General features: G+C 46.2%; 1 protein-coding gene across 4 annotated transcripts in view; it reads right to left on the bottom strand.

The window, feature by feature from the left end:
- Window positions 1-13,815, bottom strand: part of SESN2 (sestrin 2) — a 60,973-nt gene that overhangs the window by 32,327 nt on the left and 14,831 nt on the right. Inside the window, exon 1 of one of the 4 annotated variants that reach the window (XM_035117536.2) lies at window positions 7,232-8,206. The exons of 1 other annotated variant lie outside the window; for it this stretch is intronic. In XM_035117536.2, the coding sequence (XP_034973427.1) occupies window positions 7,232-7,309 (78 nt within the window). In that variant the 5' untranslated portion in view covers window positions 7,310-8,206. Of the gene's footprint in view, window positions 1-7,231; window positions 8,207-13,815 lie in introns of those variants that run through there. 2 more of the 4 variants (XM_035117535.2, XM_060275769.1) reach the window with 2 other exon arrangements.

Raw genomic sequence — 13,815 nt, 5'->3', positions numbered from 1 at the left:
ATTTGAAGCACTTCGTTGAAGCCTGTCTGTTTTGAATTAGGGGACTGTTCTTTGGAGGACCACTGAGTCAGTTTCTGCAAGTGCTGGATTTAATGCAATCTTGCAGACTATGTGATAATTCTCTCTTTACATTATCAGATAGAATGCAAAACTGCCTTATCCCTCCTCTGCAGAAACCAGCTCAGAGGTCTTCCAACCTGAAATGTGCTGGGCCTTAAAGAACTTTTTCAAGTGCATATTTTAAGTCCTCTCTTCTCTTTCTCTGCAGCAGATTAGTATACAAGCAGTGAAAATGTGTTTACCTTGCAATGTATAAGTAGGGGTGAGCAAATATGTCAGTTTAGGTTTCTCTTAGTTACTCATCTCCCATGATTAATCTCTGTTCTCCACATTTCCAAATCAGTATGTGATTATTTTTTTAAAAGAGGGTCCCCATGAAAATTCATCAGCATCTTAGTGTGTACTTCTAATATACACATTTGCATAGCAATTTCTGCAAATACAATGTATTTTTGTGTACTCTTTGCACTAACACACACACACATATATATATACATACAAACACAAACACACAAACACACACACACAATTTATCGTAGCATACACATTTTAAGATACACTAATTGGTTACTGAGCACTGCATTGCAAAATTCAGAGATGTGCAAATGTCAAAGGATGGCTGTCTTCGTCTATTGTTGTTTCAGAAAGTGTGAATCAGGTATGCTCACCTCGAAATGTGAACCATCAGATTTCTCCTCCATCCCTACGTATAATTCAAAGGCTGCATTCAGACAGCTTTTTATTTCATTCTCCCAACATTCCTCTGGAAACCAAGCCTTATGAGGAACGGTTGAGGGAGTTGGATATGTTTAGCCTGGCTAAGAGGAGACTGAGAGGAGATATGATAGTAGCCGTCTTCAAATATCTGAAGGGCTGTCACATGGAGGATGGAGTAAGCTTGTTTCCCCCTGCTCTGGTGGGTAGGACCCATACCAATGGATTCCAGTTTCAAGAAAGTACCGTATTTTTCGCTCCATAGGACGCACCTTTTCCCTCCCAAAAAGGAAGGGGAAAAGTCTGTGCATCCTATGGAGCGAAGGATTCTCACCCCCCCCCCGGCTTGAGCGCTTGCAAAAGCGGAGCGCACTGGCGGCGGCTTCAGCGGAGGTGGGGAGAGGAGGAGCAGCCCGGGGGCGTAGAGATGTTTGACAGGGAGCAGGGAAGGAGGGGCGGGCGGCAGCCACCCACCGCCCGCCCCTCCTTCCCTGCTCCCTGTCAAATATCTCCTCCACTACCCCGCCTCACCGCCACGGCTTGCAAAAGCCTGCTTTTACCAGCCGCAGCGGTGGGAGGGAAGAGATGTTTGACAGGGAGCCCACCCCTCTTTCCCTGCTCCATGAAGCATCTCCTCCGCTACCCTGCGCCTCCGCCAGGTTCAGTGCGAAGCGGGGGGCAGCAGAGGGATGCTGCTCGCTCTTCCCCGCCAACCCCGTTTGCTTTCGCGAACGGGGGTGGTGGGGAGCAACCAGCAGCATCTCCTCCGTCCGTCCCCCGCCGCGTTCAGCGAGAAAGCCGGTGTTGGAAGAGGGTGGGGGAGGCAGGGGAAGCTGGACTGGTCCCTCCATCGCCGCTGCCTCCTTCACTCCCCCTCCCAGCCTTTTAGGGGAGGAAAATCAGGGGAAAAAATTCTGGTTTTCCTCCACTAAAAATGAGGGAGGTGCGCCTCGTGCGCCATATGGAGCGGAAAATATGGTAGATTCTGACTAAACATCAAGAAGAACTTTCTGACAGTAAGAGCTGTTAAGATAGTGGAACAGACTCCCATGAGAGGTGGTGGGTTCTCCTTCAGTGGGTGTTTTTAAGCCGAGGTTGGATGGCCATCTGTCATGGATGCTCTTAGCTGAGATTCCTGCACTGTAGGGGATGGGACTAGACTACCCTTGGCATCCCTTCCAACTCTACAATTCTATGATTCTTCATCACACAATTTCCACGTGTTATGTTCCACAAGCCACTTGTGGAATCCAGTGGAAACGTAGCACTCATTTCAGTGCTATTTGCTTCCAGAAAAAAAAAATCTGTTTGTAGCCCCACTAACCCAGAAAACCATACAGCTCTTTCCCACCATTAAAAATTTAGTGCAGCATAGAAGTACCGTATTTTTCCATCTATAAGACGGCCCCATGTATAAGACGCCCCCTGTTTTGGGGGACTCAGATATAAGAAAATGGCAAACAACACGGAAGTCAGCACTAAATTTGCACTATATTTCACTGCAGTTCCAGAAGTGGCTTTTACGTCACGTGAAAGCTCAAATATAATGTTGAACTGAACAGTTAGGGAAAAGTCGTGAAAATTGAATTAACTGCCATGAAGCCTCAGAATAACTTTTAGGCAACCAAACCAATCAGCTTTTGCAAGTAGGAAGGATTATGCCTCTGCCCGCCCCCTCCTCTTTTTAAGGTCAATGATATTTCATAAATGACTAACACAGGTATTTGCAGGCCAAAAACAGGCTAATAAACATTTATGAGCGATTAAACTTTTGTGAACTCGTTTGCAAGGCTGCAATAAATCTAACAGGCAACACGATCCTTAGAAGAAGCAGCTCTTGGATTGCAAAATCACTGGCTGAGATTGAACAGCCTCAAGCAGATAATCTTTCCAACTACCAATGCAGTTCAATGCATGGGTACCTGAGTGTAACCACCACCAAACATAATGGAACTTAGCTACGAGGAAACAGTATGAACCCAAGTGCATAGTTAAACTATGGATGTAGCAATGGCCTCCAACTTGAATGGTTTTTAAAGAGGATTAGGCAAATTCATAGAGGGCAGGTCTATTAATGACCATGTTTGGATGGAGAATATGGCAGTTGTTTTGCTGCGCCCTGGTGCTTTTCTAGTATATTTATTTATTTTATTTCAAAAATTTATCAACTGTTTTATTGTTAAACCACCCTCAAAGCTGTTTACAAAAATAAAACCATGAAAGGTTAGTGTGGCAGCTAAACCAAAGTGTTGTCCAAACCTAGGCTCAAAATTTGTTTTCTGCTTACAGGCCATGGTTAATGAGAGACCTTAACCACAAGTCGGTAGCATTTTAAGATCGCCCCCCCCCCCAAAGCCTTGCAGGAGGAATACCACCACTACAGTCAAGAGTACAATTTTTAAATTAAGAATCTGAAGTGCCTCACCCAATTCTGTTGAAGCAAAGAGTTTGAAACCAGAGATGCGGAAGCTGAGGCGCTTAAGACTACAATCCCCATCACCCCAACCTCTGGCCTCTCCGATTGGGGCTGATGGGAACTGTGAGTCCACCACATCTGGACTGCAATTCCTGATTCAAGAAGCTGAAGAACAGTTTGCCTTTTTGTTGGGGAAGGTATCTTGAGGGTTGGATTTCTCCCTTTCTCGCTTTTCCAAGAGAGAACTGTTTTCTCCTCAAATACGTTAAGTTTTTTTTTTGCCAACTGTCTTCCTTAGTTACAATGAGTTACATCTGTCCGTTTGGGTTTCTCTCAGTTTCTAAAGTTTTCCAATCTTAAATTCAGCTCTCCACATTGGCACATCAGTTTTAAAAGAATGTTAAAAAGTGGGATAGTGTTCAGTAAGTGCCCACCATTGCCAATTCTAAAACCTGAAAAATAAAAGTCCACTTAAACAGACAGGAAAATGATGCAGCCATACCAAACAGAATAAAAAGACTTCTGTAATTAACAAAAGGCATCTCATCTGTACTCCTCCAGATTCACTGCCCTCTGTTGTGTGAAGGTCTCCAGCTTCCTCAAGACTCCATCCCTGCTACCATGCTACCTGCTGCCACTTCTCTTCTTTCAAACACCTCCCTAAAGTCCTAGTTCCCATGTCACTAGTACACCTAAGCTGAGACAGTAGCAAGCTGCCTTATGCTGAGTCAGATATTGAGCCCATCTTGCTCAGTACTTCCTATACCTACCAACTGGCAGCAACCCTCCAGAGTTTCAGGCAGGAATCTCTCCCAGCACTTCTTGGAGATGTTGGGGGTTGACCCTGGGCTCTTCTGCATGCAAGGCAGGTATTCTGTCGCTAAGCTACAGCCCTTTCCCAGGTGCAACTGAAACAACCACATATCGTGGGCCTTCTGGCGGTTCCCTCATTGCGAGAAGTGAGGTTACAGGGAACCAGAGAGAGGGCCTTCTCGGTAGTGGCACCCGCCCTGTGGAACGCCCTCCCAGCAGATGTCAAGGCAATAAACAACTATTTTACTTCTAGAAGACAACTGAAGGCGGCCCTGTTTAGGGAAGTTTTTAATGTTTGATGCTGTACCATTTTTAATATTCGGTTGGAAGCCGCCCAGAGTGGCTGGGGAAACCCAGCCAGATGGGCGGGGTATAAATAATAAATTAATTTGTTGTTGTTGTTGTTGTTGTTGTTGTTGTTGTTGTTTCCCTGTTTATCCCTGCCTCGGCTTCCTCTGTTGTTCAATCGTTGTCAGATTTTAGATTACAAACTCCTTGGGGCAGTGACCTGGCCTCTTTTCACGATGTAAAAGTGGCATGCACCCTGATGGTACTATATTAGACTATCATCAACAATCCCTTTCCTTGTGCCGTTCAATACATACACAGGCATACAGGGAAATTAAAGAGGACCATCACTAAAGCTGTGCATAAATAATTGCAGTTGCTCCCAATTCACAGTGTAGTTCCACATTTAAAACCTTAACAAGTCTGGGTCCACTATACCTTCCATAGCATCTACTCTATTTATATGATTTACTAGGGGCTGTCAGCCCCGCTCATTCTGTAACTGGCCAACCCCTCCTCCCTTCATCCATCCCCTTTCCTATCCTTTCACAGCTCACTCAAATCTCTCCTCCCCTCACAGCTCACACCAAGCCTCTCCCCACATTGCTCCCCAAGCCCCAACTCACAGCACCCCCCCCACCTTGTAAAGGAGAGGGGAGGCACTTCAGAAAACCTCCATTAAGCAACTTGCCTGGGCCACTCACATTGCTTTATAATTCACCCCTCTTCCATTCTGAAATCATGGTGGAATTGGTGTGGCCACCTATTGGTGGCCATGTGAAACGCAGCATGACAACAGCCTTACATTTTTATGTATGTGGGAAGATATTCCACAACTCATCCCAAGTGATCTTGGGGCATGACACAACAACTTAACATACATACAGAAAATAAGATCACAATTAAAAATCATGAATCCATCTATTAAATATTATATGCATTACATAGACAGCACAGGCACACAACCTATTCAAAAAGCTTGATGGGAAGCCTATTTCTGTATTTGCTTCACTACAGACTAAAATTAGAAGAGGCATCTCTGCAAGCTGAGATGAAAACAGGGCCTTCCTAGTGGTGACACCAGTGTCATGAAATTCCTTTCTCAGAGGCATTTGTGTCAAGTCAGTTTAATTCTTACTTATTAGACATAGGAAACGTTTGGTAAACATTTCAACAGGCATTTCAGAGCCTGGTCTGAGTGTTTTTGTGTTTTTTAACTAAGTGACTGATCAAGTGATGGAAAAAATGAATTAAGAGACTGTTTTCAGTCTCTTTGTTTACTTTGTATAATTTTAGCTGTTTTGACTAGTGTAGAAAAGAACTGTTTGCTTTGTTGTAAGCCTCCAAAGCTCTATGCCATACATAGCCTAGGGAGGGGTGCTGTGGGCCAGAAGGGGTGGGCAGGGGCCACCTCTGGTCCATGGCCTAGTAGTTCTCCCTGCCTGCTCTATGGAAAGACACTGGTCAGACAGAAATAAAATCAACAAACAAATGAAAACCAAGGGATTTTTAAAGCTATTCACACTTCCTGCTCCGAATCTAACAGTGGCTGTTGTCCTCCACCCTTGCACTTAAGACAAACAGGACTGAGGAGGGGCAACTGAGGAGCTGCTGCTCTTCCAGCCAACAAGTGCCCACGCAAGGTGTGCATATGTGTGAATGGAAGCGAAGACCCTTGGCTTGTGTCTTGAGCTGCATGATCCAGGGAGGGGCTTCAGCCCAAGCCTCTGTTGCTCTTCACTGCAGGGAAGAGAGATTTAAAGACCCCTTTGCTCCATCCCAGTGGGCTAACAGGCAAAGCCAATATTGGCTCTGTCTTCAGCGCTTGCAAAATTCAAAATATGGCCTGTCAATTTGGGCTTTATGGTGTCCAGAGAAACTTCACAATCCTGATGGGAAGGTTGGGGGGGGGGGGGCGAGGAGAGGGAGAAATGCAACAAAGCCAAACAGGAGGTATTCACCACTCCATTAAAATTATACACTAGATTAACCCTTTGTAAACCATCACCACTACCATATGATATCAATACACACTGACAAACATTTTGAGATCCAAACTGACCCATAAGTATACACAAAAGCAGCGGGGCCAGGAAATCCATAATTTAAAAACCTTCTAGCAATTTAAAAACTCTCTGGCAGCTAAAGCAATCTAAAGAAAGGATGCAGTGTGATTTTCCACCCGATTGCAGTGCTGAGCTGGGTGGGCAGAAAGGTTCAAACCTATCCACTTCTCTCTGCACAGTGATGTTTCCAGGTTCTGTATAATTGGTGGGTGTCCAGGGGACCCAAAAAATTTTTTTTTTTGGGGGGGGGGTGGCGGCTAAAGTGCAATAAGTCACATTTTCTGGAGTCAATCTATAAGTTGCCAAAGGGGCAAAGATGCAACCTTTCTTCTTGAAAAAGTTATCAGTGTTTGCTTAGCTAATCCTGGAGATAGAAGTTATCTCTGCAGAAATCCTGCAGTTAAGCTGCCCCTTTTCCACCCTCGGCAGTGTGGGGCACACAGTGTGGGGCATGCCCGTACATGCTTGACCACTAGAAGAAACAAGTCAAAACGGGAACTTACTGCCTCCCTCTAATTAACACCATGCAAGAGGGAACCCTTGACCCACACAAGCCGATGACCCAAAGCAAGGCTGCAGCAATCCTAACCCCTGCTTACACATGGAACTTAAACAAAAAACAAAAAACCCAGCGGCATTTATTTGCTCCAAAAGTTCACACAGCAGAAGAGTGGGTTCTCTAGAGCACACCAGTAAGTTACCTGGGAGTCAGGCCCGGTGAATTCAATAGGACTTATTTCTGAGGGTAGCCAGGACTGCGGTAAGGTCTATTTAGCCATTTAGGGGGCCGAATGATTGGGGGGGGGCGTGAGGAGGCCATCCTTGCCGTCCTAACGGACCAACACACCAAAATAAAACGTTCGCAACCGCTTACCATTTTGCAGTTTTCAGAAGAAAGGAAGGCACATCCCCGCTTGCGCCGACGGCTCACTCTCCCAGCCCGTTTGATCATTAATCTCACTTAAGTAGCCTCCGGTACAGTACAGCAGGCACGCTCTCACCCCAGATTTGAGGGGAGTATGTTTTTTTTTCAACACCCCAAGCCTTCGTGTGCTTGTTTGTGTCTCTACGGCTGATGCAACTAGGTTCTAATGTATCCTGTTCGGGGGATCATCATAACAACCACCTTTTACGCAACTCTGCAGCAGCAACTGGAGCGCCCCCCCTCGCTCCCCCCTCCCAATCCCCTTAAAATGGCAAAGAACCGGTACGCGGGGAGGGGAAACAAACAAACACCGACGCCGCACAAAGTTAGCCAGGGTTACAGCTGACAGGCAAATGGTAACTTTCCCCTCCCCCAAAAATACCCCCAAGTGGGAGAGAGAGAGGCACGCGTCTCCCTCGTTTGCCTTACCTCTTTACTCCTCAAAGTTCCGAGGCTCTTGCAGGGTAAATAGCCTTGGACTCCGGGGGCGTCGCAACTCTCGGAGTCTGCGACGATCATGGTGCCGTGTAGCGCCGGGGAGCCGCGCGGGGAGCGCACACCAGAATAAAGTGCGCGATCGCTGTCTGCTACCCTTTCCTCCAAAGTTGGGAAGAGCTTTAAAAAGCAATTCTTGAGAGGGGGGGGGGAGGGAGGTGGTGCAAATTCTTAAGTAAGAGAGAGGGAGGAATAAAGTGCAGAGGCAAGAGCGGGCAGGCGGACCCCACCTCTCCTCCCGGGTGCGTCAAGCGTCACAGGGAGATGAACTGTCCTCCTTCTCCGTGCGGGTTCTGCGACAGAACGTCCGAAACTGACGGAGTTCTAGAACGTCCCGGTGCATCGGGGTTCCAGAACGCTCAAGAGGCTCGCGACGCGCCGGACTAAAAACTCTCCTCCAAGTAATCGCTCTCAAGAGCACTGGGGGGAGGGAGGGAAGCCCCGCCCTCTAACAGCTGCTTTACTGAGGGGGAGGGAAAAGAGGCGTCGACGCCCGTCCCGACAAGCCAATCGTTGGGATGCAGGCGGGGCTTTCCCTAGACTGGGGCTTCAAACTGCCGACCTCTTTTGCACCAATCCGAAGGAGAACAACAGCCCGCTTTGGGATCATGGGAGGCGTAGTTCCCGCCGAGGTTGTTTTTCTCCTAACATGCCCCGAGAAAGGGGTGGAAAATTTGGCGGCGGCTGTGCTGCTGCTGCACGGGGCGGGCCCGGGATCTCCGGCCGACTGGAAAGCAGCCTTGGAAGCGCAGCAATCCGCCGGGGGTCTGTTAGGGCCGGTCTAACGCGATATGCGGGCGCCTGAAGACTTTGTCGCCCTTCCGCGCGGTTCTCTGGACACATTCTGGTGGGTTGGTGGCCGCATATGCCCCTAATGCGCAATAAGGGCGCTTCCCAACGGCAGATTTCAGGGTTGTTTACAACATAAAAATACAACATGAAAGCACAAAATACATGATAAAAAAGAACAAAAACCCTACAGACCAATACCTCCCTCCCCAAAAAGTCCGATCGACTGGGGAAAGTGGGCTTGTTGCACAAGTTTACTAAATCAGCTGTAATTGCGCATCCTGAATCTGTTGGAATGTGACTGACAATCACCCGAAGATAGCATCTGTTTGGAAGTGATACAAGAGGGCAACGTTCATAACGCCCCCCCAACCTTCAAAGAAAGCAGGGCTGCATGCAGACTGTCTCTTGCTGGTGGGATTCAAGCATCTGCTGGCAATTTTAGGTTGCTCAGCTAAAGCTCACTTCCAGATAACCAGTTTACTGAGCAAACACCCTGATCTGTTTATGCCAGGTTTGTGGGGAAGTTAGACCAGCGTTTCTCAACCACTGTTCCGTGGCACACTAGTGTGCCGCGAGACGCTGGCTGGTGTGCCGCGACGTGCGGCGACGAGAAGGGCGATTTGCATTGTCACGTGCCTGGCGGCCGCCAATAAACAACACTGACCCGCCGGAAAGCAATATTTCTCCTCTTTCCCAAAGCTCAGTGCGAGCGAGCCTGGCGGCCGCCAATACACAACACTAACCCGCCAGAAAGCAATATTTGGCAAGTGTTTCTTACAGTCATAATCATAATATAGGGCGGCAGAGTTAAATTTTTTAACTTTTTTAATGGTGGTGTGCCTCGTGATTTTTTTCACGGAACAAGTGTGCCGTGGCCCAAAAAAGGTCGAGAAACACTGAGTGGGATTCAATCATGTAAAATTGGGGTTTGTTTAGTTATTAATTGCATTTCTATCCCATCTTTCCTCCAAGGAGCTCAAGGTAGCATACATAGTTCTCCTCCCCATCTTTTATTTTACCTCACAACATACCCGTGAGGTAGGTTAGGCTGAGAGACTGTGACTGGCCCAAGGTCACCCAGTGTGCTTCATAGCTGAGTGAGGACTTGAACCCTAGTCTCACACGTTCTAGACCAGCACTCTAACCACTACACCACAATGGTTGTGCAGTTCGCCTCGGTTTGGAGTTCCCACATAATAAACTGGCTTCCCCAAAAATTGTACAAAGCTGCTTAATCTTTGCCTATCATTTACTGACTATTGATTGACTTTGATGCAATCTTATGCATGGAACGTTTTTCGGGCAGTGGAGGTACATGGGGATTGTATGTCATATGTATGTTTTGAAACTTAAAAATTAAATTTCAGGAGAAAAGCTTTTTTAAAAACAAAAACAAAAAAATCCACAACCCTCAATAAACAGCTCTTCTGGAAGTGAGGGAATCATATATTGAGTAATCATCGTGATTTTTCTGCAAATGTTTGCAGGTTGCTGTCAAGTGGTGGTTATCCTGCACTTTCCACTGTAGTTTTCCATCACTTTTCGTACTGCACAACATCGAGTGAATGGGAGCAGATTTGTTGCGCAAGAGTGCCATTTGCATTGCTCCCAGGCAACCTGTTTATCAAGAATTTATCCTGAATTTGAATCCCACTTGCAAAATAGCAACAGTCTGGAAGTAGCCTTAGGAGTTGGGTATGTTCACATTAGGGGCTTGAAGCGCAGCAAAGTCATCCTGCCCCACTGCGTATTGAGCTACATTTACAAGTATTTCTTCATTTTTCAGGGAGGGGAGCTGGGGATGTCTACACCTGACTGGCATACATTTTTTGTTTTCCCTGCAGCCCCCCTTGGAACTCCTATTCATTAAGCTGCCGCCAGAACTTGCACACACACCTGACCCTGCACAAAGGCTGTTAGGGTATGTTCACATTACCGCTTTCTTTCTCATCCATTTTTCTAACCAGACTGAAGCTGGTGCTGGTTTTAGGGAAAGCGCACCAAACAGCAGTAATAAACTACAGAACTGCTAGGGATTGTGGCTAACGCAGTGGTTCCCAACAGGTGGTCCGGGGACCCCCAGGGGTCCGCGAGCTATGCCAGAGGGGTCCGCAAGATGCTATTAGAATAAAAAATATATTAAATATATTTCGTATGATAACAGATTTTTTGTTTTGGCCGCTTCCTGCATGAGCAGAGTCTAGCGCAAAACTAGAATTAGATAGAGACAGTAGTTCTTCTGTATGCCGTTAGGTGGCGCTTTACAAACACTACTGTTTTGCAAAGAGGCAGCGCGCGCATTCTACTAACGCTCACCTCCCCAAGATGCTTTGCGCGCGTCGGCTTCATTTGTGCGCTACTGCGCAGGTACCCTGTCTTCTCCATTCCCCTCCCTCCTCCCTGGCGCATTTTCTTCCATGTGTTTCATGAAAAACAAATATGGGAATCGGCTCGACATGCAGTCGGATTTCAGAGTGAAAGTTTCACGTTTGGAACCTAATATTTCAGAAATAATGGACTCAAAGGACAGATTTAACTCATCTCATTAAGAACTGAAAATTAAAACTAACTGTATACTGATGGAGTACTCTGTTGTAACTGTAAAAAACGTATAAATATAAAATATAAAAAGACTCTTAATTTGGCTCTCACTTTTTAATTTTAGGATTAGGAATTAATGGGGGTCCTTGTCACAATAGCGGCTCGATGAGGGGTCCTCGAGAAAATTTTGTTGGGAACCCCTGGGCTAACGTGTGAACAGTCGGACCGCACTAGATGCAGAGTAAGCCAAAATGTGAACATATCCTCAGTGTCAGTTCCCCGTTTGTGGAATGTCTTCTGAGTGAGGTGTGCCTGTTGTTATTAGCTGAAAAACACTCCTGTTTACCCAGGCATTTGATCCCTGAAAGATGCAGCTCCTGGCAACCTTGAAATTACTTATTGTATATGTACTTTTAAACTGCATTGTTTTATCACTGGTGTTTGTCACCCTGGGCTCCTTTGGGAGGAAGAACGGGGTGCAAGTTTAATAAATAAATAAATGATTCAGCCAAGGCAGAAATCCTATGCACCCTTTACCTAGGAACAAGCCCCACATGGGACTGACTTCCGAAAGAACATGCACAGGTATTGAGCTGTAACTGTTCTAGTTCGGAAGAATTCACAGTTTAAGGCTGTGGATTCACTGCTTTAAACATCTAGAGAGTTGATTGTCTTCCTTTATTTTCCGAGGCATGACTAAGAGACATTTTCGGTGAGTAACTGGCAAGATAGGTGTCTATTCTTTCCTTCAGTTTCTGAGATGAGTTAAGGAAAAAAGCGAGTACACAGTGATCAAGTGTGGAGAGGGCCCTCTTTTCTCTGGAATGTGCAAAACAACTGCAGTGAGAGAACAACAACAAAGTGATAAAGAGAGAGGAGTATGAAGAGGGGGAGGCAAAGGAGATTAGCACACTGTTCAAATAACATTTGTTCCTTGAACGCCCAGAGCAGTTGATCCAGAGCCATAAAATTGCCCTGAGGTAAGCAGCACTGAAGAAGCATTTCTGAAGTTACAGGAAAGAAGTAATCTACTTATAAACAACACGGCTGTTGTTGTTCTTCAACAACACTTATAATATCATCAAGGGGATGGAGCCACTCCCCAACAAAGGAAGGCTGCAGCTTTTGAGACTTTTTAGTTTAGAGAAAAGACGAGTAAGAAGTGACATGATAGAAGTTTATAAAATAATGCATGGCACAGAGAGAGTGGAGAGAGAGAAGTTTTTCTCTCTGTCTCATGACACCGGGACTCGTGGGCATCCGATGACGCTGAACGTCGGAGGTTTGAGGCCTGATAGAAAAAAGTGCTTTTATGTAGCACTTAGTTAAACTATGGAACTCACTCCCACAGGAGGCAGTAATGGCTGCCAACTTAGATGGCTTTAAAAGAGGATTAGCTATCAATGGCCACTACTAGCCACAGCTATGCTCTGTCTCCACTGTTTGGAGGCAAAGTGCTTCTGAAACCACAGGAGAGGAGAGTCAAATCCTGCTTGTGGGTTTCCCACAGGCATCTGATCAGCCACTGTAAGAGCACGATGCTGGACTAGAGGGGCCATTGGCCTGATCCAGCACTCATCTTCTATTCTTAGAATCCTTAGCTTCCCATACTCATCTCTTCCCAGAGAGCTAGTGTCAGGTAGTGGTTAGAGTGCTGGACTACGACCTGGGAGACCAGGGTTCAAATCCCCACTGGGCCATGATTCTTACTGGGGGACCGTGGGCCAGCCACTGTCTCTCAGACTAACCTAATTCACAGGGTTGTTGTAAGCATAAGATGTGGAAGGGAGAGAACTATGCACACCACCTTGAGCCCCTTGGAGAAAAGGTGGGGCATAAGTGTAAAAAAATATTCAATAGATGACAGATTCAAGTCTGTTGCTCCATTCCTGGGAAACTGAAACTCAATCCATTCCAGACAAAAGAAGCACTGATTGTCCAAAGGTTCACATCATCCTTGCCTGGCCATTCTTTGTTGATGATCAGTCTGGTTAATTCTAACGACAAAGAAATCTGTGGTGTGGTAGTTGGGAATGCAGCTTTTGAAAGCATATTGTACTTATAGGAGCACTTGAATATTGTATCAAATGGAAGAAGTTTCTATGCTGCAAAAATAACGTCTGACCATCGTTTAATCTCTCAAAGCCAAAATTAGTTTGTTCTTAGATTTCAAGGTCTGCAGCCTCCCGTTAAAGTATCCTTTATATAGTAATTTAACAGGAACTGGCAGTTCTAAGATTTTCAAGGCCCTAGTCAAGAAGAAGAAGAAGAAGAAGAAGAAGAAGAAGAAGGAGGAGGAGGAGGAGGAGGAGGAGGAGGAGGAGGAGGAGGAGGAGGAGGAGGAGGAGGAGGAGGAGGAGTTTGGATTTGATATCCCGCTTTATCACTACCCGAAGGAGTCTCAAAGTAGCTAACATTCTCCTCTCCCTTCCTCCTCCACAACAAACACTCTGTGAGGTGAGTGGGGCTGAGAGACTTCAGAGAAGTGTGACTAGCCCAAGGTCACCCAGCAGCTGCAAGTGGAGGAGCAGAGACGCAAACCCGGTTCCCTAGATTACGAGTCTACCGCTCTTAACCACTACACCACTGTGGCTCTCATCTCTTCCAATATGAATTTGGAACAAGTACTTATACTTTATTCTTGATACATTAGGAGGCAGTGTTACTGTACCTTTACAGTGGTATCTCCAATTATGAACTTAATT

This window comes from Zootoca vivipara, chromosome 6 (genome assembly GCF_963506605.1).
Source record: "Zootoca vivipara chromosome 6, rZooViv1.1, whole genome shotgun sequence".
NCBI lineage: Eukaryota > Metazoa > Chordata > Lepidosauria > Squamata > Lacertidae > Zootoca > Zootoca vivipara.
Note: the sequence above shows the minus strand (reverse complement) of the source record. Positions and strands in the feature narration are given on the sequence as shown.